This window comes from Anas acuta, chromosome 2 (genome assembly GCF_963932015.1).
Source record: "Anas acuta chromosome 2, bAnaAcu1.1, whole genome shotgun sequence".
Taxonomy (NCBI): domain Eukaryota; kingdom Metazoa; phylum Chordata; class Aves; order Anseriformes; family Anatidae; genus Anas; species Anas acuta.
Genome location: NC_088980.1, coordinates 29,834,516 through 29,861,239, shown reverse-complemented (window position 1 = coordinate 29,861,239; position 26,724 = coordinate 29,834,516). Strand labels below are relative to the sequence as shown.

The window sequence follows — 26,724 nt, the reverse complement described above, 5'->3', positions numbered from 1 at the left end:
CAAAGACTGTTTCTCCAAGAAAAACAGCTTTTTGATATATTTTTTTAACGACTACGGGATACTTTTTTTCTGAATTCTTAGTTAAGCTGTTTTTCTGGCCTTATAAAGTCTCTATTTACATGTCAAGAAGGATAACCTGTGTTAACTTCCTCAGATAAGGTTTCCTATTGTTGCCAGTCCATTTTCATATACTGAGGAGGAGCCAGATCTTGAACTGGCTGTAATCAGTGGCAAGGTTTTCAGATACCATAGAACAGCAAGGACTTTCCAATCTGGGAGTAAAAATGAATAAATTTTTCGGTTTGCTCGAAGTTAATAGCTGTTGAGGTGAAGATTGCTTGCTCCTATTGTTTGGATGGTTTTGGATGGAGGAAGTAGGTAGGATTTGCTGATTTCTAAAGGATGTAGTTGGCAGAGAAAACTTAGTATTGTCAACAGTGCACTGATTTGTAATTTGACCTTGGTGCTATTGGTTATAAACGGGGATTACCCTGCACCAAACCAGATTGCCTGTTGTCTTAATAGCATAATCATGTTTTGCTATTTTAAAATAATTTGTATTTACATTGGTCTGTTCTTCTAGAGTTCTTTTTTTTTTTTTTTTTTTTTTCCTCCTTCTTCTTCTGCCCTAAAACATTGGTTACTATTTAAAATTCTGGATAAAATCTTGCTTTCACTATTTATTATTGAATTTATGCTCATGAAGATTTGTGCTGTGCTTCGTGTTCTTGACCGGTGTCCTTCCTGCTCTTTCCTTTTGTGCCTGTATCATTTCCCTGGCCATCACAGTCTTAACTTAACACTGCCAAGGGGTAAGTGTTAATGTTAGACCACATCTGTTGACAGTAAATGGGAAGGGCTGGCTGTAAAATCCCTGCTCCTCCATGTCTGATTAAACTTTAAGATAGGAATAATACTTTTTAGCAGCGACTTTGTTGCTGATCTTTCAAGACCTTTATTCTTTCTCTCTCTTTCTCTCTCTCTCTCTCTTTTTTTTTTTTTTTCTCTCCAGGTTTAGCAAAAGAGCTCTTTCAATGTAGATGCCAGGAGCCTTAAATTATTCAGGGATGTGCTTTTTAGATGCTCTAGCTTGCAATCTTTAAAAGCCTGTTAAAGAGAGATTCTTTACAAAGGCTTCAGGTAGCTGTATTCTTCTGTCATTTTAACTAATGGCTAAGGATATTCCAAATGCAGTTTAAATGAGGAAAAGCTTTAATATTTATTTACATGTTTGCAGCATATAAGATCATGCACAGCTTTTTGCACCATCAGGAGAAAAATGTTCTGTTTGTTTTATTTTCTTTCTCTTTCTGTGACTTAAATTTCAAAAGTGAATTTTACAACCTGAAGAGCATTTCCTATTTGCCTTAGTATAACAAGAGCTGGTTTGAACAGTTTGTGGAGCTTAATTTTCACTTATTTTTACATATTTTGGAGAAGAAATATGCTATTAAAATGAAATAGAAAATACCAGAATAATGTAAGTTCTGATGGACCTACCAAAGTTAAAAGGAGATCTGTTTACTGGGTTTGTTTTTGTTTGTGCTGTAGAATAGTTTAATTTTGCAGCTTCTAGAAAAAAACATAGTGGACTGAAAAAATGTCAGCATTTTTAACATGATGATTCAGTGCATAGGCAGCTGGTAGTCATATCTTGGTAGTGCACAATGTCCTAGAAATCGCAGTTGGTAGTATTTTGGTTTTCTGTGTGGCAAGTTGCACATACCCAGTGTGCTTTTAGTTTTCTTTTTTTAATTTTTATTTTCTTTTTTTTTCCATTTCTGCTGTTGGTATATTTTTCTTTAGAGACTATGTGGCTGGGATTACATTTTCTTTAAGTGTATTTCTGCAAGAATGGTACTGTCTGACAAATATCCTACAGGGTGGTGCTAGTTCTTGATACTCAGCTATTACCTGTTAGGGCTTTCTGCTGCAGCCGTGCTTTGTTTCTTGCCACTCAAAACTACTTCCTTTCATAGGTCAGACATTGTCAAATACAGATACATTTATTTATTTGTTTTAGAGTATGCCCAACTAACAGATTCTTCTTAAAGGGCTGTGAGAGTCAGAGCTCTGTAAGTTTGCCCTTAGCTTTGCATGACCTTGGGCATGTTGCTTAACGTCTTTGTTTCTTAGTTTGAAGTAGGTGCAGAAATGCATGTATCACTCTGCTGTGAGGTATACAGCTTTCTTAATGATCACTTATCTAGAGATCTCAAAAGCATTTTACAAAGAGTCCAATGCAATTGCTGTTGTAAGAGCTGGAGAGGTCAGACTGAGGAGTCGATGCTGACCACCTATCTCCCTTCAAGGTTCCCTTAGATAGCCTTGCTTCTTTCATTGTGTTCCTGAGCACTTGTTTCCTTTGTTTAAAGCAGGACTGAAACTTTTATCAACTCTTTGCTTGCTTTCTTTTCTTTCTTTCTTTCTTTCTTTCTTTCTTTCTTTCTTTCTTTCTTTCTTTCTTTCTTTCTTTCTTTCTTTCTTTCTTTCTTTCTTTTCTTAATCAAAATACGTTTGGAATTGGTGTCTTTCAGAGAACTTTGTGGGCTTGTTTTGTGGTTTGTTGCTGGGCATTAGTTTATGCTAATATGAATTTTTTTTCCTACTCCTTCCTCTAGAGGATTTTTGGAAATATTTAATTCTACTGGAGTTATGACCTGTTCTATCTTGCAAGATTTAATTCTTGGAAAAGTTTTACCAAGAGGCATATGGTGGATTCTAAGGCCTTTAATTTGTGACCTTAATGGCAGGGAAAAAATGTTGATTTGCCTTGATTTTAAAAATTAGTTTCTGTTTATATGATTTTCTGATTGTATTTTGGTGCTACATTTTCACCTTTGAAAGAAGAAGGATTTAGGTTCTCCTGAATTGTAGCAGTGGCACTGGGTCACAAATTGTGCAAGTACCTGCGGTGGCAATAGCTCTGTGAAACAAATGACAGGGCATCGTTGAGCACGTGGCTTTTTCTTTCTGAAACTTTTAAAGTTGAAGCTGTTCCTTTCAGAGTGCTCCACATGCCGTGATGGGAATTTTATTGCTAATTGTGAGGTACCCCTGGGCGTTCCAGTTGTGACAATGCAACCATATTACGTAGATGTGGTTTAACAGCACAGGGCCAGGCTGTGAAACCCGTGGTTTCCAGCACTGATGTACAGAGGATCCTAAGCAACTGGATGGGGCTGTTGTTGTGGGACTTTTGTCACCCTGTCCTCCCCTGGCCTTCCACCCGCCCGTCCTTGTTAGACCAAGCTGACTTGGTGCTCTTTCCTCAGAGCCCCATCCTCATTTGCTGTTTTATTGCAGATTAAAGGCTTGGGTTGCATGTGGAGGTTATCAGCTAATGAATAAACTTCAGTCATCCTGTCCTGTGATAAATCTGTCTCGTAGATCAAAGATGAAGCATGTAGACCTTTTTTCTTTCAAATGGTAATTTCTTAAGGCTGTCAGATCACTTCCTGAGGTCTGTTTACATAAAAATAAAAAGCATTAAACACATTTTATTCAAAATGTTGGATTTTTAGTTTTGAAAAAAACTTCCATTTCCTCTCTGAGGAAGCTTCCCCTCCTCCCATCCTCATAAGGACTCTGTGAAGATCCCATCTGTGGAAATACAGGCAAGCCTCACGCTGTAACTTGTAGTCACGGCAGTATTTTCTTAACACAACAGTTATTTCTGTTTTAAAACAGATAGTTGTTTAGTTAATTTCAACAGGAGCATGTATATGTATTAGAGCATCTGTTCAGCTCCAGTTGTATTAAACAAAGTATGCAGATTTTTTTTTCTACTGTATTTTCACAGAGAAATCAAAACCAAACAAGGCAGACTGAAGGGTCTCCGTGATTGTTTGATACAAAATCGTTATTCTCTTTAAACTGATTTCCACGCAGTATTTTTGCAAAAAGTGTTTTGTATTCCAAGAACAGCCTAAATAATGATTTGAAAATCCACGAGCTCTGGAATGGTGTAAAATAAAGAGGCAGTCTGCAAGCTGAGTCTGCTTCAGTTTATTTTGTGTTTCCATAGGTAAAACGTATTTACAGGCTGTATCGTTTTTGTGTCTTTTTTTTTTTTTTTCCTACTGTTTGCTGCATCAGCAACAGAAGACAGAAGTCAGGCTCTCCTACAGACTGCCATGAAGTTTTCAAAGGGTGTAGAAGGAAAAAAAGGCAGGAGAGAGTGACAGTCCTCAAAACATCCATTAAGTGTTGGACAGTTAGTGATACATTCATGGCATGCAATACTGATTTTGCTAGCCTCAGTGAGCATACAGGAAAATATGCCCCTTGCTTGAGGTTCTCTATCCTTTTGTTGTGGTCCTATGCACTTCAGTGCTGGGAAGTAATTTGGGTGGAACCTTTTATAAGCTGTTAAATATGCATAAATTATAATATTTGTTAGACTAGCTACTCAATGTACTAAGTAGGCAAGTTAAGCTTTTCAGGTTTTAGAAATGGTCAATGCTTTTTCCAGAAATAAACCCAAACTAGTCTAAACTTGTAAATGGAAAACTGATTCCTTTTTAAAGGCATCTGCTCTAGTCTTTTGCCTAAGAAGTTTTCTTTTCCATTTACTTATTCTTCTTGATCTCCGTGTCTTTGACACATTACTCTTACCCATTTCTGGATTACAATTGGACCTTGATTTGAGGTGAAAAGAGAAGTGAACTGTCTTGGTGAAGGATATCTTTTTTCTTATGTATCTATTTTTTCTGTAAACTGAGGATTATGCATGTTAGAAAAGAGTGAATGATTAGCAACTTTATTTCTGGTTCCCTTTTTTTCCTGTGACTGTTTATGAACTTATTCAGCAAATGTGGTTGCCAGTAAGTTAATGTAGTGAAATATTTTTTAACAATGACATTTACTGCCAAGTCCTGCAGTCTCTGAATAGGAAGGTTACTGACTGGCCAGGTTGTTGTCTTTAAATTTATATGTTATGAGTCATCATCAAGGACATTCAAAAATTTACATGTGCAAAAACAATTCCCAGTCTTACTAATTTGATCCTCTTTGCTCAAATATTGTTTCTTTTCTGCTTCTAATGTATATCTGAAAAAGATAACCCCTTTTTTCATTCTCTAATGTCTTCTTGCTGAAACTGAGTGCAATATTTTCTTATTAACCCATCCGTAAAGCGAAGTTCACATAACCAAAGTACTAACATAAATGGAGATACTTCAAAACAGTGCCAATATTTAGAAAAGTACAAGAGTTTTAAGCATTTGAGAGTAGAATTTGTGAGCCAGATTTGTACAAGTGCGCATTTTCAAAGTGTACCTGTATGTTCAGTATATAGGAAATGTACACGCCATGTAGTTTTCAGTCTTACTGGTTGCATTCATGTGTAAAATAATCACACAACGTCAGGAATGATGAGCTTCAGAAAATATGTGTAATGTATGTAATGGTTCTGTGTATTCCATTGTGAGCCCCCTCTACAGAAAGGATGCTTAAAGTGGCAGAAGCCTTTAAACGTCTGTGCTGAAAATCAGAGTCTGGTTGCAGGTGGTCAAAATTCCACCAGCTTCAAAAAGAGCACTTTTCTAAGTGTCTTTAAATATCAGGCTACTTATTTAAGTTCTGACTTTTTGTTCCCAGACGTAACCACTTTTGACAATGGCTTCTTTGTTCCCTTGTTGAATCAGTGATAAAAACTTGTGAGCTGAGTATTATTGTTGACTCATTTCAGTGGCCTGCACCTTTTACAGTGGAGACTGCAGGGTTTTGCAGTGTTTTTTTGTAGTTTGGTAGTAGACTAAGGATTTAGATTTCAGCCTCACTTTTTAACAGATTAGGTTAAGATTGTTAGAGTTGCTTTACTGGTGAGTATTCTTGAAAATTTAGCATGGAAGTATGAAAGACACATACATTTGGGATGGTGACAGTCTCATTCTTCCAACAAAGTAAACAAAAATCCCATTAGCTAGCCTGTGTTAGTGTGTACTTGTTTTATGAATGTATGCATGTTTTTACTGTAAAAGTCAGAAACAAATTAAAAATCATTTGCTGGAAATGCAGTTTTCTTCCTTTTGATGCCTGTCTTTGAGATTTGCTAAAATAAAAACAAATTGTAAAGAATATTTTAAATTAGTTGTTTAATGTATGCTAGAGAGGTAACTGTGTAGTCCATTATTTATTGGCTTCTCTTGCTTTCACATACTCTTGAGTAGCTAACTGACAGACAGGCGTGATTATCCTTAAGGGTAATCTATTATTATGATGTTCATTTATTATGAGGATATTCCTATTTTACAGGGAATCAAATTGACACACTGATTATGAGCCTCTGAAGGTAGGCTCCGAAGACTGAGATACTTAAAACTAGAAGCAATCTTCTAACACCAAAAAGATGTTTTGGTTATGAACAAATAATGGCAGAACCAGATATTAAATCCAGCTTTCACTTCTTGTTCAGCTGCAGGTACAAGATCAGTTGCCTTCTCACATGTAGGTGGTTATTAGCTCTTTGTATGAATATGTGTGAAAACATACAACCAAAACAAAACAAAGCAAAACCAAAACCCAAACTAGGTTGATGTGACTTGAAACTTGTATAAGAGGGAGATAAATCAGAATCAGTTCCTGTTTGTTTTTTTTTGCTGTCAACATGCTTTCCTAAATTTCTAGATTTCATACCTTTAAAACAGAACATACATGCACAAAAAAAGTTTATTTTACAGCTGAGTGTTATATCTGCCAAATATATTTGTTAGAATTTCCAAAGTTTTCTTCATTGTATTTCTGTCTGTGTATCCTATTAAAATCCAGACCTGAAACCCTCACATTGCTAATTTACCTGAAGTCAAAATTGCGTGTGTATAAAACGCTGGGATATTATCTCACTTGGATATTTTAGTAATGGAAGTTATGTAGTACTTAGCCATTACCTCTTGCAATTTAAATTAAATTTTGGAAATTGCTGCAAATGGAACTCCTGTCCTCAGAAAAGCACACAGACCCTGATTTAGTGGCCAGCTTTCTTTTCTTCCCATTTAACTCTATTGATAATTCCCAGGTAGGAATACAATTTAAGTTTTCTCCCAGGCTTGATATTACATTAAGACTTTCAAGGAGGTTTTGCCTCCCCTTACACCCTGCCTGGGAGCCTTTGGAGCCACATACCTTGTAAGTAACTGTAGGAACAAATGCTCCTGATCTCCTCCCAGGACTGTAACACCACAAGCTAATGCACATGAAGAACAAGCCTTTCTCTCTGGGGTCCTGGATGCTGCCAGGTCCGGTATAGGGGGATTACAAATTCTTCAGATTTTTTTCCCTCGTGATCATGTTATGCTATCCATGGGTTTTAGATCCCAGTTGGTTTAATTTTTATGAGGTTACTGCTTCCTCCTTCAGAGAGCCCTAAGCCTCTGTTTGTTTTGGGGGCAGGGGAGTGGGGAGATCTCTTCCTCCTGCCTCACCTACTCTCCTCAAACACTAAAGCAAGACAGTTTGCTCCTCCTATATTAATCCTCCCTTTCTCCCTCCTACCAATATTCTGCAAATTTCCTTACCTTATACGTAGAGTTACCGAGTGTCTGTGGTATTTATCAGCAAGTTAACTTTTGCCCTGGAGGTCCAGGTTCGGGGCCTCTACCCCTATGGCAGCGCTTTCCCCTGGGCTGCCTGCATGGCAGGCCTCATGAAGTCAGACAGGTAAATGTCTGGAAGAAAAGGAGAGCATTGCATGAAGGGGACGTAAATCAGTATAAAGCAGTGCCCATGACAGCATTTCTGTGAGATTGCCGATTTCGGAGGCTAAGAAACTGTGTCAGTGACTGCAGCTCCCAATGAATAAAAATACCTTCTGGACAATTCTTAACTAGAAGCTGAAATCTTTTGGGGGTGGATGAGGAGAGGGGGTCAGCTAGGCAAAATTGTGTCAAATTAGTCCTTTGCTTGGAGGTAGAGTATAGGCAGTTTTATAATCCCATGGGGCAGTCCAGCCTGCTAGCAGCTGTCTAAATAAAGTGTTAGTTTAGTCCAAAAGTGTTTACCAGCAGCCTGTTGAAAAGTTTGCCTTGTAATTGTTCTTTGGGTCTGGGGAGTAGGTTAACTTGTATTGATATCTTCTGAAACCTTTCCCCCTCCCCTTTCTCTAGCCAGGTGGGAAGGGTTGGCTTTTTATTTTTTTGATACACAGAACATACTTGCAACTTCAATTTTCAACCCGCATGGCCCTCTTAAATGAGAAGCCAAGTGGCTACAAATATCCAAATTATCTCAGTGGTGCCTTCAGCACTGCCAGCATCAGAAAGCTGCAGGGGTACCCTCAGTAACTCTAATGAATATTTCAAAAATTGCAACCGTGCAGACAAGCAAACAAGGGATAGGTATTTTTTTATTAAAAATGGGCACTAAACCATTTATTAAATTATATGGGTACAACCTCTAATATTGTATCCCCGACTCCACACAGAGGTGGAGTCACCTTCAGCCTCTCAATAAGGCTTCATCCACTGCAGCAGTGTGTGTAGGGTGTGTATGTGGGGGGGGGTGAGGGGGGGTCCTAGGTTAGTTGCCCAGAAATAGCTAAACTGGCACCAATTTTTAGAGTCCTAGCAGAGAAGCTTTAGGAAAGCATGTTTCAGTTAAAGAATGACATTTATTTCCAGTTCTGAAGAAGTGTTTAGAAGAATTTATTTGCTGAAAAGAGGCAGGAACATCATTTTTAGGAGTCACGCAAACTGTACTGTAGGGAAGTGGCAATCATCTGCTCTATAATTGTAATTTTGCTGGTCGCTTTTTCCCATGTACAAATGCCCTACTGTAAACCTGCTGTATGGATACTGATGCAACCTTACCACAATTTCGACATGCTGTAGGTACAATGAACCCCTCTCTGTTCTCTAAATAAACCTTCTTTTTGGTTTTATTGTTATTCTCAAATGCTTTATAATCATGCCAGATTATAGTAAAGATGGAATAATTATGGTTGATATATAGAATTAACATAATCTAGAGATGAGCAGGTAATTCAATTAGTTTAAAATTGATTTTCATCAATACTTGTTTTTTGTCTTTTAGTCCTTAATATGTAATGCTTTGTGGTTTGCATAAAAAAAAAAAGAAAAAAATGAAAAAAACAAAACAAAACAAAAAAACAACAAAACAAAAGAAAACCCCTCCCCCTACTCCTAAGCAAGAGAAATTTATTATAGCAAACAATCCTTGTTAATGCAGGGGCATTACTGCCGACTTTAAGGTCCAGAATTATCCAGTATTAGTTGTAGGAAAATATGCTGTTATTTTCCATCTTGAAACTCTGCAGTACTACTCTACTGCTTTCAGTGCAGTTCATCTTCACCTGCTTACTGCTTTTTCCTATTTCAAATTCAGAATCAGTATTTTTTTCTTCTTATAGCATGTTATCTGAGAACAGTCCATGGGGATTTTGCAAGCAAAATCCCCCAATTTTGGACTGTCTCTTATTCTTCAACCCCCCATCCTTCTCCACCCCCCGATGATTTTAAAGACTATACTATTTTGTAGCATTCTGGCAATGCAGTATTCAAGTAGACTGTTAATTGACATGCACAGTATTGTATGCTTTAGGCTGGAAGAGAAAATAAGCAATTTGCTTCATTTTGCAGAGTGAGTTCTAACTGTTATTAAAGTGCATTTGTAGTTGCATATTTTCCAGTAAAGGTGACAGATTACTTCAAAGCTGGTATTTTCTTTTTGTTAAACAAGGTTCTCAAATAGATCCATCTTGCCCACGTATTCTATTCTTGCCAGTTGGCTTTGAAAGCTGGTGCTTGGGCTCATCGTTCAGAACTAGCTTCCAAAAAAATGAGATCCCATGCTGTTTCTATCTATTGAGCTGGTAGGGGCTGGAAGGACCTGATCTGAAGCCAAGGCAAAGACTGAATTGATGGAATCATATCTAATAGGTTTGCCAAGTACTGCCCAGTCATGAAGTTCCACTTTCTGGGAAGGAGCACCAAGGTGAGGGATGGCAGAACATTCACAGTGATGCATGCACAGATTTCCTTAGAAATTTGACTTAGAGCCAGGTCCTTACATACGAAAGGACTAGTTAGAGTGAATTATTATACCTTTAATTCTTGTTCTGCATGCCTCTTCCCCATATTCTTCACAGTTGCATATATATATGTAAAGAATAAAAACCTTACTGCCTTTTATTACAGTATTATATGTATTTTGACCGTACATATTGTATTGTTGCAGAGGCATTCATACACATTCACTGTGTTTACTTCCAATTGATTCTCTTTGCACGCACACAAATGCCCAAACACTGATGCAAGCTCTGATCCAGGTGGATGAACCCCACCCATGCAGTGGGACTAGATGGAGGCCAGTTGTCTTTAGGGACAAATTCTCTGTCTTCAGTAAGTTCTGATTTTGTATGTGTAACTATAAGATGGGCAGTAGCATCATATCAAAATCATATATTTCTTCTTCTTAAAAAAAAAATAAATGACAGGTTTGTTTAGGGATATCGCTTTTCTAGCAGCTTGTGTTCATGAGATCCTGACAATTCAGGTTTCTTGTCTATGTTCAGTTTTTATATAAACTTCCAGAAGAGTCTCTGAAACCACAGCGATGATACACATCTGTGTGTCAGATATCCAATTTGTCACCAGTTTCTTCCAATATCTGGCAGAGAGCAGGACCTAAATGAAATCCAGTTGACTGGAGCTCAGCTAAGATCTGATAACAGTGACTTTGATAGATCAAATGGATGGAGAACTTGGTGGACTGTGTAGATGTAATCTGCTCAGTCGCTTTTGAAACAGTCCACAGTCTTCAAGTCTTACTCATCATCATAGCTGTTTCAGTGGTCAGAAGCAAAAGATTTTTTTTATTTTTATTTTTTTTTATTTTTAAGCCATTGCCTAGCCTAGCCAAGAGATTGCGCAGGGTGAAAACAATTGCAGAACTTGATTTGATCTGTGTTTGCAGTCACTTCTGTCTTCAGCTATTGCAGTGATCTATATGTGTAGGCTATCATTCAAAATCACTGGGAACAGGTTAACTGGAATGACTCAGTTACCACCCTTTACTGTCCTTCTGTCCTGCAACCTCTCCTCACCTGGCATCTGCCCAGTGTGGTGTTTTTATTTCATTTTTTTTAGTACACTAGGCTGTATGCCACATTCAGCTGTAGCATCAGTAACCTCCAGAGTACGAAGGAGTGGTCAGCTGGGTCCAGCACCTGCTTCAGCTAATTCCTCCTCTGCATCCCACCAATTACCAGCAACATGTCATCTTAAAGTATATTGGAATGAAATGGAAGAGCACCCTGTTTAGGCATCCTTTTGTCTATAGTCAGATACCTATTCAACGTTTCTTGAAATTCAGAAAGCTGCTGTCTTCAAAGGTGTGTAGTTCAAATCGAAATGATGTAGAAATAAATATTCAGTAAATAATCACCAGAATGCAGAAGGCAATTATTCCATAAGTTAAATGCATATTTTTGAAACCTCTTCAGAAAATGCGTATAAATTCTGGCAATCCCACTTGGAAGGTCCTGTAGGAAGTATTTAGTTTCATAGTTCATTGCATCAAATTCTTAAACACCTATACTGAATGTACAGTTTAAATGGTAAGTTACTGTTGCAGAATTAGATTGTTTCAGGCCTCAGATGAACCCACATCATAATCGGCTTTATTTATTTATTTATTTTAATGTCTGCTAATAAGAGCACCTAGGGTCATTGCTATCAGATAAGTAACCATCATTTTATCCTCTTGAATGAACCATTCAATAAATGCTGGTTTATTGAAAACAGATTTTCTTTCTTGCCCTTTTTTTTTTTTAATTAAAATGTTTACCTGTTGTACTTATAGCATAAATAATTTCTTTGAATCATCAGGTGAGTGCTGTTCAGTTATACTGAGTGAGGAAAATTGCAAAAACACGTATTAGGGTCTCTGTCCTTAAGTGTATTTCAGTTTGCATTTTGATAGCAGTTTAGAAATGTTATCGCCTGTTTTGTCACAGACATAATTCACATCTTTCTTCAGGCACTGTAAACAAGAGAAATGGTTTAATGGCTCCATAAAAGGCACTCTGTGCTGATAGCTGAGATTAGACCCTTTAGTAATGGATTTTTGTGTGCTGGGGGAAGGGGAGAGCTTGGCAGAGGTAAATGTACTGGAAAAGAATCTTTGAGAGACTCTGATGTATCTGGAGTGCCTGCTGCATTTCTGCGTGCATCAGGAGATGGATTCAAAGTGTGACAGTATTGGCTTTATCAGTACAGGGACCTGCTTTTCTTGCTTTTGAAATTTTACTGAGTACTAACTTCAGTTAGTCCAGCACCTGGAGCTGTAGTGGTATTCACACAGAAATTTCTCTGGTTTTGTCTTGCTTTTATGAAAATCAAACCCTATCTATTCAAACGTATTCAGGAAAGCTCTGTAAACTTATGTTGCCTATTAACAGTTTTGTCTCAATTAATCAAAAAAAAATTAATCAGTTTATTTGCAAAGTTGGGTTTAGACAGTGGTGTGAGGGCATAAAAGTGAAAAGCAATTCAGAAACACAGAGCAGAAATGTCCAGGGCATGATTTACAGTGAATTCCATGTTGCATCCTTTTCTCTGCAGGTACACAAAGCTCGCAAACTTATTGAAGATGAAAGTAGTATTACTTAAGAGTCACCGGAGTTCACTAACAAGTGAATTTACTGTTCTTAGTTGATTTAATACCATATAGTAAATGCTACAAATGTTGATAATAAGACGTTTTTGTCTTTTTTGGTCTGTGGAGTCAAGATTGCCTGATGTTCACCAACATCGTTGAATTACCAGAAATATTTAATGCCCTAAAAATATGTTTAAATCTGTTCCCCAGAAAATAAAATCAAATTTTATATTGTGCTATGGGTAGGAATCTGAAATTTGTTATAAAATAAGTTATAAAATATTTGTTATAAAATAGCTTTTTGCTCAAAGGAGAAATGACTCAATTTCATTTAAAATATTTTTGATTTCTTCATCTTGAATAATCGTTTCTTGAATAGAAAAATATGTGAAAACTTTGCATTTATATTTGATGCAGTGCATTTCTGGGGCTTTCTCAAAAGAAGAAATTCAGTTCTGTCCATGATGGTGCATTTCCTGTTTGTCAGCCTAGGGAGTATACAAATCAGTCTCCTCTAAGACAGATTTCTTCTTTAATTTCAAAGTTCTTAATAATACTCTTCTTTATTTGGGTCTTAAACTGGGTTTTGTTATGAGCAAAGTGGTCGTTACCTCTTGGCAGACTAATCCGCACTCCAAGGAGCGGAACACTTCAAAATGAGGGGTAGCAGCCCATATTTCTGCATGTTCTGTGCAAGTTCATAACATGGTGACATAGTCATTGATTACTATAAAAACACTTAAAAACACAGAATACTAATGTAAGACTATGGAACACCATATTAGATATAAAATACAACTCCTCTTATTCTGCAAAGCTACATAGATATATCTATACACAGAGAATATGCATACAGTAATGCATTATAGTGTAATCAATTTGCTGCAGATGGTAGCAGTCCTTCTGCTTGCCTTATGTCTGCATGTTGGCTTCAGAGAAGCTCCAGGCAGGAGCATTGAGCCCGTTCTGGTGCTAATAATCCTGATTTTCCCCAGTATTTCAGATGAGGTTTTGAAGACGGCCATCTAAATACAGGTTCTAAGATTGTTTGCCTTCAAGTTGGGAAGTAGTTATCTGTAAGTAATCACTTGGGATGAAATCTTGGCCCTTGGTCACTTCTTAATAAGGTCGTTATTAAGGCATAGTGCCTGTTGCCGTAATAGGGTTGAGACTCACTTCTGGGGTTAAGTAAAATGAATTTGCCATCAGGAAGAATGAAGTGGTGAGGAGCTGGTTGCTCAAAATGTCGTATTTTTAATTTGGATGTGTTGGTAGTTGGGTATGCTGCACTAAAATTAGTTTATATAAATAAGCAACCTTGCTCTCATCAAATGAAAAGTGAATGAAAAAAGTAATATAAAATCCAGCTTCGCAAAACTACGTGTGTTTAAAAACTCTTTTAATAGGTACACCATGAAATAAGTGCCATACTAAAATGAAGAGCAATGGGTGGAGGTGGCAGTGATGATGTGAGGAACTGTTTTAAATGTTTGAAATTTTTTAGTTGGAATAAGTCTGTCATCTTCAGCCACACTTAAGATGTGGTTTCAAAGGTCAAGTAGCCTTCATGAAAGCCCCCTCCCCCCCAAGCATAGAAAGTATTTTTCTCAGACTATCTTTTTTCCTTTCTTCCTATAGAACATACACTTAAAAGTTACAGATCAAGCTTAGCATGGTGACTGTGTCAGGGGACTGCCGGAGGAAGGCTTTAAATTTTACAGCTACATTATCTTTCTGGACATAGTTAAGATAAAGATCTAATATAAAATCACTTTGGACTATAATGCTTTCCCTAAATGAAATGAAGGCGTTAACCTACTTGATTTGATACACTTTACCCTAGCTTATAAAGCTGGGAGGAAGGTGAGGTAAACTTTAATTAAAACTACAGCACAGATGCCTCCTAGCACTGTGCCCTGTACCTTGCTAGGACTGTACAGTAAGCAAAATAAAATGTACCTCGCAGCCGAGGCAGCAGGCTGGAGCCGTGTTCAGTGAAAGTAATTTAATTAGTGTTGATCATGACTCCAGATGATGGTGATTTGATAAGGAATAATTTAGTACTTAACAGCCTTTTACATGCACCAACTCCATGTGGGAAGGTAAAGCAAATTGCACAAAATGAATGTGCTGCTTTCACTTGTGCCTGTGCCAGTGAGCTGGAAAACTGCCTGTTAGCAGACGTTCAGGCTCTCAGCGCTGTGATGAAATACCCAGCCAGTTCTCCGCACAGGGCTGTGGTGTGGGAGTCTCTGTACTCCCGTTATTTAAAAATAAATAAGGGAAGTAATTTTTCATAACAGATTAACTCTGAGGAAGTAGCAAAGTTAAAATAAAATAATAATAATAATAAAAAAAATAGAGCAGCGTGTGGCCTTTGTGCAAGTATGTGATACTGGCTTTAGAAAAGTCTTGTTACAGTTGTGGTTTTAATTCTCCGATCCAAGTCAAAGAGTTTGCCTGCCTCTGTGCCGGAGCCACGGTTCTGGAGATGTGGGTTCCATCATACACATTAAACGCACAGTGTGCATTATTATCTGACCAAGACATGTGAAGATAGTCAGCAGTAAAAGTTCACTAGTGTAAACCCAAACCAAGCTACTGGATGTCAGCTTCTTTTGCAATAGAAAGCTGACCATGGGCTGCAGTTTGCTTTACTACTACGGTTAAAAACCTTGATTCAGGAAGTCCCAATGGTCTTTTGTTTTATTGTAAATTTATACAGTTGTATGCAGAAAGATTTCTTCTCTTGTGTTGTTCACCACTTTTCATCTCTTGTTTCTTAAGTTACTGTGCTGTGTTGCTGTGTTTCTGTGCCTGTTTTACTCTCTGCTTTTGCTATGTAATCTTTCTAGATAGATTACTACTGTCCACCAAATACAATAGCTGAATAGCAGTCTTAGAGACAATTTTTTTGCATTCTGTGAAAATACATGGGAAAATAATCCAGCGATATCTTGCAGATGTCTCAGCTGAGAGATAATAATATGAGCTGTCATGTAAGAGGAAGATGATCAGTTTGTGAAAAAGTTCTCTGAACATTGCCCAGTTGTGGGAGAACCAGTGGTGAGAATCAGGAATCAAGATCTAGCATAATAAACTGGGGTTTATTTGTTCTAATGCTCACTTCTTAATGTTTCATTTACCTTTCCCTCACAACAACCCTGTCCACGTGCATGCACGTCCCTTAATAGAAAGTATATGGCATGTAACAACTTGTTTTTGGGTCAGGTGCAAGGGAAAGGACAAAATTCTTCTTAACAGTAATAATAATGACGTAATTTTGCATTGAGCTTCTCTAACAGAGACTTTTGCATATATGTGGATTTCTGCAGGGGCGTACCTGTTGGTGTCAGGCTGGAGCATGATGTCCAAACTGGTGTTTTGGTGACAACAGCAAAACCCAGTCATGAGAGTTGATCCCCAAACTCTAGGCTGCTCAGAGTTCAAAAATGGATTTGAAATCTCTTTTTAAAAAAAAAATAAAAAATAAAAAATTGAAGGGCATGTTTTCAAGCTGTTAAACACCTGTCTTTAGTCCTTTGTCCTCCTAGCCACTAAATTTAGATTTGCCTACATTAGGTGAACTTTGAATTTTCTTCTGTTTTAATTTTGGTTAAGGTTACCTTTGAAATAAAGGAAAGTTGGCTGGCTTAAACTAATATGCTAGTTAACCTTATCTTTACCTTTGACCTTTAGCTTAATCCAGACCAATTTGTGCTTCTCATTAACGATGCATTTCTGTCATACTCCCAGGTTCTTTTGGCTATTTAAAAAAGCATGGCTATTTTTTTTCTCCATTTGTGTCTGTCACATTTAGTGTTGACTTCGGTGAGGCCCAAATTTTACATTGTGCATTTCTGAGAAAGTGTACTGAAGGCATTTCTCATGTGTTTTTTCCAGATATTATTTGTATAACTAAAGAAACACGTAATCACCCAATTTCATAAGTTTCACTGCAAATTTTCATTCTGTGGGAGAAAAAGGTGACCGAATATAAACCTGAGGCTGGTATATGAGAAATTTATTTTGGAGTAATTTGTGTGGCATTCTTTGAAGTGATCTGCTATTGCATTTATAGCTAAAAGCTACCTCACTAATAATACTTAGAAACATTTGGTGCCTGGGAAGTATTTTGCCTCTGACAACATTTACAGTAGTTAAGCCAAATATAAGTAGGCTGTTATTTTCCTGCTAATGAGATGGGATCCTGGCCATCATTCTATTAAACAATAAAAGTGCTAATAGCCAATGCAAAGGATCTCTGGTGTCTATTTTTCAGTTGACACATGAAGAAATCCTTGAAATGTTTATTTCCTATATTGTTTTTAGTATTACAATGGTTTAATTAATCATGTGCTTAATTAGCAGTGTCTAGTTTACTTGAGAAAGCTCATTGTTAATGTTGTACTTGGTTTTCAATTATATTTTCTTTCTCTTTCCAGTGGCTTTTCATGGTCTCCCTGTGAAAATCAAGAAGGAACCCCATAGCCCATGTTCGGAACTTGGCTCTGCTTGCAGTCAAGAACAACCATTCAAGTTCAGTTATGGGGAAAAGTGCCTGTACAATGTCAGGTAAAGCAATCAGGAATATGTTTGCAGTGAGAACTGCTGATTTAAATGAGGACTGACTAAAGAGTTATAAAGCCATAATAGAGATCTTATAAAAGTTCCCTCTTCAGCAGATAGCAGCCTGATGAGATAATGCATTTAGCTGATGAACACTGATGGCGTTGTTTACAGTTATATCAAACATATAACTATTTTAAAGCAGTGTTTTTCATCAAAATGCATATTCTCTATTCCTCCTTCATGGGAGATAGCCAGAATTTAGAAACTCAGGGTGCAAGTGTGAAACGGAAGGAGTGTCTGGTTTTCTATGAGTTGTGTTGAAAGTACTTTCAAACTGCATTACACACATTAGGAAAGAGAGCAAGATCTGTGTAACAAGCAAGAGATTGGCAGGTCTGAGGTATTTGACATGTTTTGCAATTATATATGTGTGCATTCAAGGATGATTACAATTTGAAATAGTATTTCATTAGGATCTGCATCTTTATCTTTTCAAAAGCAAATTGTCTTTTATAAGGGTAAATAGTAAAAACTTTAATAATTCTGGGGGCTTGATATGACTGCATTCTTTATTGACGTTGTTTTGGTTTGCACTTACATGTCACTCCTTCCTTTAGCAGTGAAATGTCTTACTGACGTTTCAGTCAATTTTAGAATGTTTAATCTTGCTAGTGAGTTTTTGTTCTCATTAACGTACTACTAAAACTGATAGCACTTAAATAATTTGCATTTAACTTTTTTACATGTGAAAGAAAACTAAAAACAGACTGGCACCTTCGACAGTCATAGAGGAATGGTTTTGATTTAAAAAATCAAGTGATTACCATTACCATTACCAGATTTGATGGGTGCTGGGAGATCTGACACAGGAAAGTATGCAAGTTCATGCTTACTATCTGCCTTATGTCTGTGTTTTTCCTGTTCAGAAACAAGAATAATCGAAGTGTACTAAAGTCCATTCCTGTTCTGGAACTCCTTTATATTTGCAGGACTTAAACTTTATTTTTGAGACAGAAAACCTATCAGGAGAGCCTGCTGACATCTTAGTGTGGGTAGCTAAGCCAGCATAGCATTGTTTTTCTGGGTCAGATCCCTTCCCTCTAACTGCATTCATTGTTTTACTGTTTTACTTTGTGGTTTTGTGCAAGCTCTAAAAAAGAGTCTTGACAGGCACTGCCAGCTCTTCGCACTCTAGTCCAGGTGCATATAATACAATACCATGTTTGTGTATTTTGTGTATCTCTTGTTAGATTGTCAGTGTAAGACTGAATCCTTTAAAAATACATTTCTAGACCCCAGAGAAAAAAATGCTGTTTTGAACAACTTGCCTTTAAAACTATTTTTTTCTGTGCTCCTCTTTGTGTAGAGAATTTCTCTGCCCCAAACTGCTTAATAAAGTATCTGTAATAAAAAGCTTATATGTGATACTTGCATGTTGTTTTTTTTTTTTCCTGAACATACGTGCTACATGTTTTTGCAGAGAAAATAACCTAACCTTCTTTCTCCTTGCTTTTCTAATAGTGCCTATGATCAGAAGCCACAAGTGGGAATGAGGCCCTCCAACCCACCAACACCATCCAGCACTCCTGTGTCGCCGCTGCACCATGCCTCCCCAAACTCAGCTCAGACTCCTAAACCTGACCGGGTTTTCCCGGCCCATCTCCCTCCATCCCAGTCCATTCAAGACAACAGCTTCCCTATGGATCACAGGTAAAACACAGAATGTGTGCAGGACCTATGCAGAAGTTATTTCAATGGTAGATGCGTGTCTCTCATATAGGGCAGCACTGGCTTCAAGCCAGGTAAGGTCAGAATGTCAGAAATGTATGTTTTATGAAAGACTGGCACCCTGCTTGAGGGGCTTCAGTAGGAGTTGATATTGGCAACGATACGGTTTTAGTGACCTGCTTCTGCTGACTTCTGAGGGTGATTCACTTGAGGCCAGTAAGCCCCACGAGATGAAGTCATCAGCAGGCATGATCCTGGCTAATCTGGCTCCTTGCTAAGAAATTTACCGGCCCAAGAGATAAGTAGCCATATGTGCTACTGCTTCAGAATATTCAATGGAAGGGTGGATCATTTTTCCAATCCCTTTAGAAATATAGTATTTCAAACAAACTTACATGCCAACATAAACTGTGTTCAAATAACATTAGTCTGAGTAAAAGCCACAAAACTGGAGACTAGAATTAAAGCTTAAACTGTCCTTAAGTCACCCTGTTTTGTTTCGGTATGTTAGAAGTCCCCAGACAACTGACTGTTTTTTAGCTCAGTTTTGCAACAAATATGCTCAGTGAATTTCCCTTATTTTTGAGACCAAACACTTGTTTGTGGAATTCTATTAATCCTAACCTTTATTACATGAACCTGTTTTTGTTTGCTGTGTTGTGTGATTCCTCTGAGCATTTTGAATTTCAGCTATATATAGAGATATATATGTTTAGAGACTTGTCTTAGCACTTACACATTAACAAATTAAGAAGCACCTGAAAAGAAAATCACAGTTGTCGGGAGTGTGATTTGCATGCTTCTGCTCTAATAAGGGCTATTATCTCCAGGGATTTGTGCAGATCAAATCTGGAGGAGGTTGCTACAGTTTATATAGCCATTTTGTGCTCTGCTGAGATAGTATTAAATATTACCCAAGGTCTGTATGCCTTTCTGGTGGTAAAGAAACACTGAATCAGCCCTGTAAACTGCCATAATGCTGTTTCCCCCATCCTTGGACTGTGGTCTAACCACACCAGCCCTCAGTGAAGCCAGGATGCAGTTTTGATTGCAGGAGGGTAGATAACTGTGTTTTTGTATATACACCCAAGTTGTCAGGAGACTGAAATCTCCAAAAGCTAAATGGCTTCTGTGCAGAGATCAATAGTATTTTTCGGATGAAAAAATCTTTTGATTTAGAGCAACTTGTAAAGACAATACTGTAGCTGTATGTCAGCCTTAATTTGAATATTTATAAAGATTTGCATACACCCTAGTTTATTTTCCTATAACCCTAACTCTTGTTCTGCACAAGCTTTATGAGTTCTTTACATGATTTTTTCCCCATGTCTTTGAAATTCATGTTCTTTAGGTCATTTTGCACTGATGCTTTCCTTCAGTGATAGAACATAACGTGTTTTAGTGAAGTCCAAATTAGCTGACTCAGGGCAAAAATCTCATTTTTCTATTTTTTTAAAGAAAGTATGATTGTAGTGGAAGATACATATTATTTTTTTTTCACCATTTTCCTCTTTACTTTGAATTTTCCCCATTTTTTGAAACAAATGTGTACTTGATATTTTTGTGCAATTCAAATCTCCCTGATTTACAAGATGATAGCTACAACAATGAATGTATTCAGACAATGTCATTTAAACAAATAACCTACCTGTGTAACTTTGTATATAAATCTATAACTCCAAGCATTTTTCTTTGGAACATGCATTGGTGCTATAAGATAGGATCAGTATCTGGAACATACAGCCCATACATCTTCATACAGGGCATGAATATAAGTGGTCCTAACAAGTACCAACAGGAATCAAATCCACTTGTATAAACAAATGGCTTGATTCCATACAAAGCTTCCAGTACAACAAGTATTATTAACTTCCTTTGAGGCTTTGTGAGTGAGCCTGTTTCTTATTTTAACTTCAAGTTGCAATTTTCTGATTCACTCCTTGACAGTTCTTAATGATAATTTCTGCTTCTTTTTTTGGCTAATGAAAAAAGGAAAAGAGGGAAATGAATGCAGTGCCAGTCAGCCTAACTGTTTCATAATACATTTGAGTTTCTAAGTTTATTTTCTGCAGGTGTAGGTGGAATTGCAAAAACCAATGTTACAGTGCAGTACTCTTTCTATTGCAAAACAGAATATTTACAGCAGCATTAAAAAAATAATTTTGTCTCCAGTGCTACATTGTAATAGTTTCTATCCCTGTAGCTCCCACAGTATTTGTAATTAAGCTGTGACAGTAAATATTTGTCAGACCAAGTTCACAGCAGTATTTTGACAGATGTTAGTAGGGTTTAAAATGTTTCAGAAACACATACTACATATAAGATGATATTCAAGGACTGTGTTGCTTATGCAATCAAAACCCTCCTTTCTTCATTCACCCCATTTTCTCCTAGAGAATGTCTGCTTTTGCTGTCATGAGGGAAAGTCAGTTCTGCTGCAAAGTACAGGAAGCTGAAGAGTGATTAATTCTTGATTTTTAGTGTGATGGTGTGAAACTGGCAGAGAAAGACACAGGTTTCTCTTTTTTTAAAAAAAGAAAAAAGAAAAAAGTATGCTTTCATGATGAGTGATAACAGGGCTAGTAAGCAGTTTGTTGCAAGAACATTGCATTTGCTGTGGATTAGTGCAGACACAATTCTGGTGGCGATGGTTACTACCACTGGGGTAATCTATAGGAGATGACAGGAACACTTTGTGCAGTTCATCAGAGCATGGTGGGAAAATAGCATCCTTGTATTCCCTAGGCTTCTGAACCCACAGATGTCCTAATAATTACATTCTAAACTTTTCATTCCTGTTTTATGGAAGGAACAACAAATGTAGGTTCTTGAGTAGTGCTGCATGGAAATGAAGTTGATTTAAAACCGAATTCTCACATGTTATGCTTATTGAAGTGTATTTTGGAGTAGTAAGTGGCAGCTTGGTTTGTGTGGACTACTTCTTTTATGTGGAAATAACTATGGGAAGAAGTTAAGGCAGGAGGAAAATACTTAGACTTTGCTTCTCTTAACAAAAATCTGTATGCTGTCCTTTTTCTGGAGTGCTTATATTCTCTTCTGGAATACAATACCAGTTTTGCAGGTAGACCTCCCACGGCGCTGTCCCCAAGAGAACAGAACTGTGGACTTATACCCTGGCATGATTCCAGGTGTTTCAACAGACAATACTCTTTGTTCAAAATGGTTGTGTTTGTTGTCATGGTCAGAATGGTTTCCATGTAACAGTAAGAACTGCAAGAGTAAATTAGAGTACAAGCAATACGTCATTCATTCTCATGAAACAACAGAGAACTCCACATAAGCCTCTTTCATGTTACTGTGGTAGGAAAATGTCAGTCCTTCTGCTGGTTTGAAGCTGGTACATTTTTGGTTGGCCTCTTTTGATGAGAGAAGACACTGAAGGAAAAGAGCATGGTGGTGGGGGCAGGTACTAGAGCTGGTATTAATAGGTGGGGGCTATGTTACTTTGCTTCTTGCTGTTCTGCAACACAGCCATGATCATAATCCTGATGGCAGCATTTGGCATTATCATAAACAAAATGTTTACTATTGAGGAAGCGATAAACCCTCTTGCTAATCATGATCTGTGAAGATCTTTGTGAAATGGAATGTAGCTTAAGTCCTTTACATGACCTCTCTAACTTGTGTCCTAGATTTCGCCGCCAGCTCTCTGAACCTTGCAATTCTTTTCCACCTCTGCCTGCAATGCCAAGGGAAGGACGTCCAATATATCAGCGGCAGATGTCTGAGCCAAACATCCCTTTCCCACCTCAAGGTTTTAAGCAGGAGTATCACGATCCAGTGTATGAACACAACGCTATGGTTGGCAGTGCAGCCAGTCAAAATTTCCCCCCTCCTCTGATGATTAAACAGGAACCTAGAGATTTTGCATATGATTCAGGTAGGTGAGACTCTCCTTATTTCTGCATAGTAAAGTAATAAATCAGTCCAAGCTAGTGCTATTGATGTTTTGATCCTATGAATTGGAACTTGCTCTTCTGTCTTCTAAATCTCCCAAAGTAATTGATGTCCAATATAACTTGAAAAGTAGTGAGATTGCCACATAGTACAAGGTGTCTTGTGCCACTGTTGCCTTGTCTTGCTCTGTGGAGGTTTTCATTTCCCAGAACTCTTTGTCCAGACAATACACAGGTTAAAGAAGCTGGAGAAGAAATGATCATGGGTGCAAAATTGAGCTTTGCTTAAGAGGGGGCTTGCTCTGCATTATCTCATCTCTGACCTCTAAATTTGTATGCTCCATTTTATGAGCTCTTTCATTTGTCTGCCAGAAGTAGAGGACTCTCCTCTTGCCTGCACTGCTTTAAATCAGGAGTAACTCCGCTGAAGTGGGGTTTATACTGCTATAAAACCAATGAGGGAGAAGAATCAGCCAAATTGGTGTCAGCTTCTCAATTTGTGCATACTGCTGTGTTTTGTGGAGGTACATAATCTGTGATGCCAGATTGCTGATGTAGAGAATAAGCTGTTGCTATTAATAATGTTTATTATTATTATTGTGCTCATAGGGCAACCAAAATGAGCGTTATTGCTTTACAAAATAGAGGAGGTGGTGGCAGAGCCCACTCTGAATAGCTTCTGATCAAAAAGGATAAAAACATGAATCAAAGGAATAACATTTGAAATTTTAGGTTACTTTGCCACAATTTAAAAATAATATTTATATTATATTTGGGGAAAGAGAGAGAGAATTGGGGAAGCAAAAAACAGAGTTTAGTGATGAGTACCAAGTAACGAGGAGAGGGAAGCTAAGGTTAAAACTGCATGGAGCAGGCTGCATAGGGTAAATGGGGTAAACAGTTGATAAGTATGGTGTTGACAAAATTCAGTCAAAACACGTCTCTCAATTCCTATGTAAGCGATTTCTGCAGCTCCTCATCAGTCCATGCCTCTGTCCTGCTTCCTGCTTCGTGTATGCCACACTGTTAAAGAGAAGGGTTTTCAGTGAGTTCTTATGGCACTCCCAGGGGAGGGTGCATCGCTTTCATACACACATACCCTAATTTGGGGCAGGGTCTTTTTGAGCCTTTTTGAGCCTTGCCTGACTTCTGGGCACTGCAGTGCCTCCAGTGCTTACCTTCTGGTTCAGTTCGTGGCTAGATGCTTTTGCAGTTTCTTTTGCAAACATTGCGTGGCTGTTGAATTGAGGTCTCCTTTGGAAGTTTAGCCTATGACAAATTGTTTTGCAGTTTGATACAGTGAAAAAATTGTTTTTATCATCTTTTCTATAGCTAACTTAACATTGTCTATTTAGTGGAGTATTCTTTGGTATCTTTATTGTAAAGTGCTTGCTTTAGAATTGATCTCTATCTTAGACCAGGGGAATTTGGAAAGTAGAGTTTCTCCTTTCTTATTCTTCGCAAGCAAATAACCAATCCTTTGATGAATTTGAGTTAGGCATATACAAGGAGGAGAATAAGGAGGAAATATGAAATATTTATCCAAGCTGAAGTATAAGACAACATGAACATAGGTTCAGATTAAAGGATGAAAGCTAGAACTAAACCTGTTCATTGATTAAGGTTCTGAGATATGTGGATTTGGCAGTTGTGTATCTTTAGTCTTACAGAACAGCATGGGAGAGACTGTCTGCATAGTTAATGTGGCTATGGATAATAAATAGGGGACTGCAGCTTCAGGCACTGCCAGTCCCTTGCAACCTTCACAAGCACCGTTATTCATCCTGCTAAATTAAAGGGTGAAAAAAGGCCCTTTTGTAAGCATGCTTCATATTTGGCTAGGAAGTGGGATCTCCTTATTGCATGCTATTACTTTAAATCTGGGTTGGCTGCTAGCATTCATCTTTCATTGTAATATTCTTTACGGGAAAAAAAAAAAACAGCAAATTTTATTCTGAAAGGAAGATGTGCAAACTTGTGTCAATTCGAAAATGCTCTTTTTTTATTTTATTTTATTTTATTTTTGTGCCAGCAAGAACAACATTTCGCTTTATAGTAATGACGTTTGAGGAAGATTGTTTCTTTTGTGATGAATAATTAGTTTTTAAAAATGTAATAGCTGTGTAACCAGTGGTCATGAAAAATTAATCTGTTGGTATCAGGAAGTACTTTTATTGGCCTCAGAATCACTGCATTTAAGTTGACACATCTGTACACTCCATAAATTGCAGTCAACAACTGTGGTCTGTTGATATTTTGTCTTGTTACCATCTGTTCTCTAGAAACCATCATTTTCCATCCTTACTAGGAGTACATTAAATAACCCCTTAGGAAACATAATGTATTTGTCACTGAATCATTGATTTCATTTTTCACCTATGGATGTTCAGGGAAGGAGGAATGCTAGAGTGAAAAGTCTTTTTTGCATGCTATTTTACTGCAGCTCGGATAAGAATATAGAAATATATTTAAAAAGTTCATTGTAATGCACCAAGATGTTCCTTTTGGGATGTTTTTGAAAGAGCCTCATAAAAGTTCATTGCTTTTGTGCACTATACTTTTATACTTTGTGGGAAGCTGGTGAATGAAAAGCATTATTATGGAATGATTATAACTCTATTAAAACATGACATTAATTATGACATGGGAAATGGCAGATCAATTAGTTGTAATTGTAATTGCAGGTATGCAATTTCTACTGCAGAATGTTTGAGATAATGGAAAAAGAAAAATGTCAACAGAGTAGAAGCTCTTCCTTATCCATCTACACTTCTAGAAGTCACGATGCATCATACATGTCCAATCAGACTTTTTCTGCCACAATTTTTTTGGGCTGCTAGTCACAGATATATTTAGTACCTAATGGTATATCCAGCAACATATAGAACTTTGAGATTTTACATGGTTGATGAATATGCCCTAGAAGCCTTCCCAAGATATTTGTTTACAAGGGTTAATAATGGAAATTCTTGTACAGTTAGTACTTCTGCAATTCAGTGCATGTGTTTGGTTATTTTAATGAAAAGGTCAACTTCAGGAGCTTTGAGCTTCCTCTGTTCTAGGCTTTATTTTGAGGTAGGACCCTTGAAGGCTTGATGCTTCCTACTTCACTTAGTCTATTTGCAAATATACCAAGTAATGACTTTAGCTATGCATGTAGGTTAATAATAAAAATAATTTTGCAATGACATCTTCAGTTTCAGTTTAAATCTCACATTTTGTTTTGCCCGATAAAAAATAGTTATTTTGTTTGGGAAGTTCTTTTGTGCCTATTTCTTTAACTGAGAACTTTTAAATCTGTCACAAGGTAGTGTTAGTCAGAGATTAGTAGACAAATTGCTGCTTGTATATACTTATTACTGATTGCCAGGAATTCATCTGTTGAAATCTAGACAAATCAGTCTCTCCAGAGCAGATTAGAGGCATTGACAGGGCTGTTCTTGCATTTCAGTGTAGTCTCATGAGTAATACATTTGAATGGACCTTAGAAAGTTTGGATTCTATCCCTGTCACTTCCAAAATTTTCTTCTGAGTTACTAGTCACATCACTTGTGGAATGAACTTTTGAGACAGAATTATTAGCCCTTATGTCTTCCTTGCTGGGTTGCTCATCCTTCTAATTTCTGAGGCCTCACAACCTTTTGGCAGCACCCAAGAAAGGGTAAGAGAGACGTTTGAAGGCAGAGACACATTTGATAGAAACCTGCTTATTTGAGGTACCCAATTAGCACTGGGAAATTCTTAAAGAACACTATGTATTAGACAAGTTCAAAATTTAGCTCCTAGGGACTTCCTTTGTATTTAGTAGTGAGAAAGTATAGAAACATCAGATTAGTATCCCAGTCCAAGGACCACAAATATAAGAAATACATAATGTGAAAAAAATTTG

The 26,724-nt window shown here is 37.4% G+C and overlaps 1 protein-coding gene across 5 annotated transcripts in view; it reads left to right on the top strand.

Annotated features, from left to right (window-relative positions):
• Nucleotides 1-26,724, top strand: part of ETV1 (ETS variant transcription factor 1) — a 66,998-nt gene that overhangs the window by 17,152 nt on the left and 23,122 nt on the right. For all 5 annotated transcript variants that reach the window (XM_068674081.1, XM_068674082.1, XM_068674079.1 and 2 more), the window contains 3 exons: nt 17,064-17,193; nt 18,712-18,900; nt 22,572-22,819. In XM_068674081.1, coding sequence (XP_068530182.1) covers nt 17,064-17,193; nt 18,712-18,900; nt 22,572-22,819 — 567 coding nt within the window. The remainder of the gene's footprint in view (nt 1-17,063; nt 17,194-18,711; nt 18,901-22,571; nt 22,820-26,724) is intronic.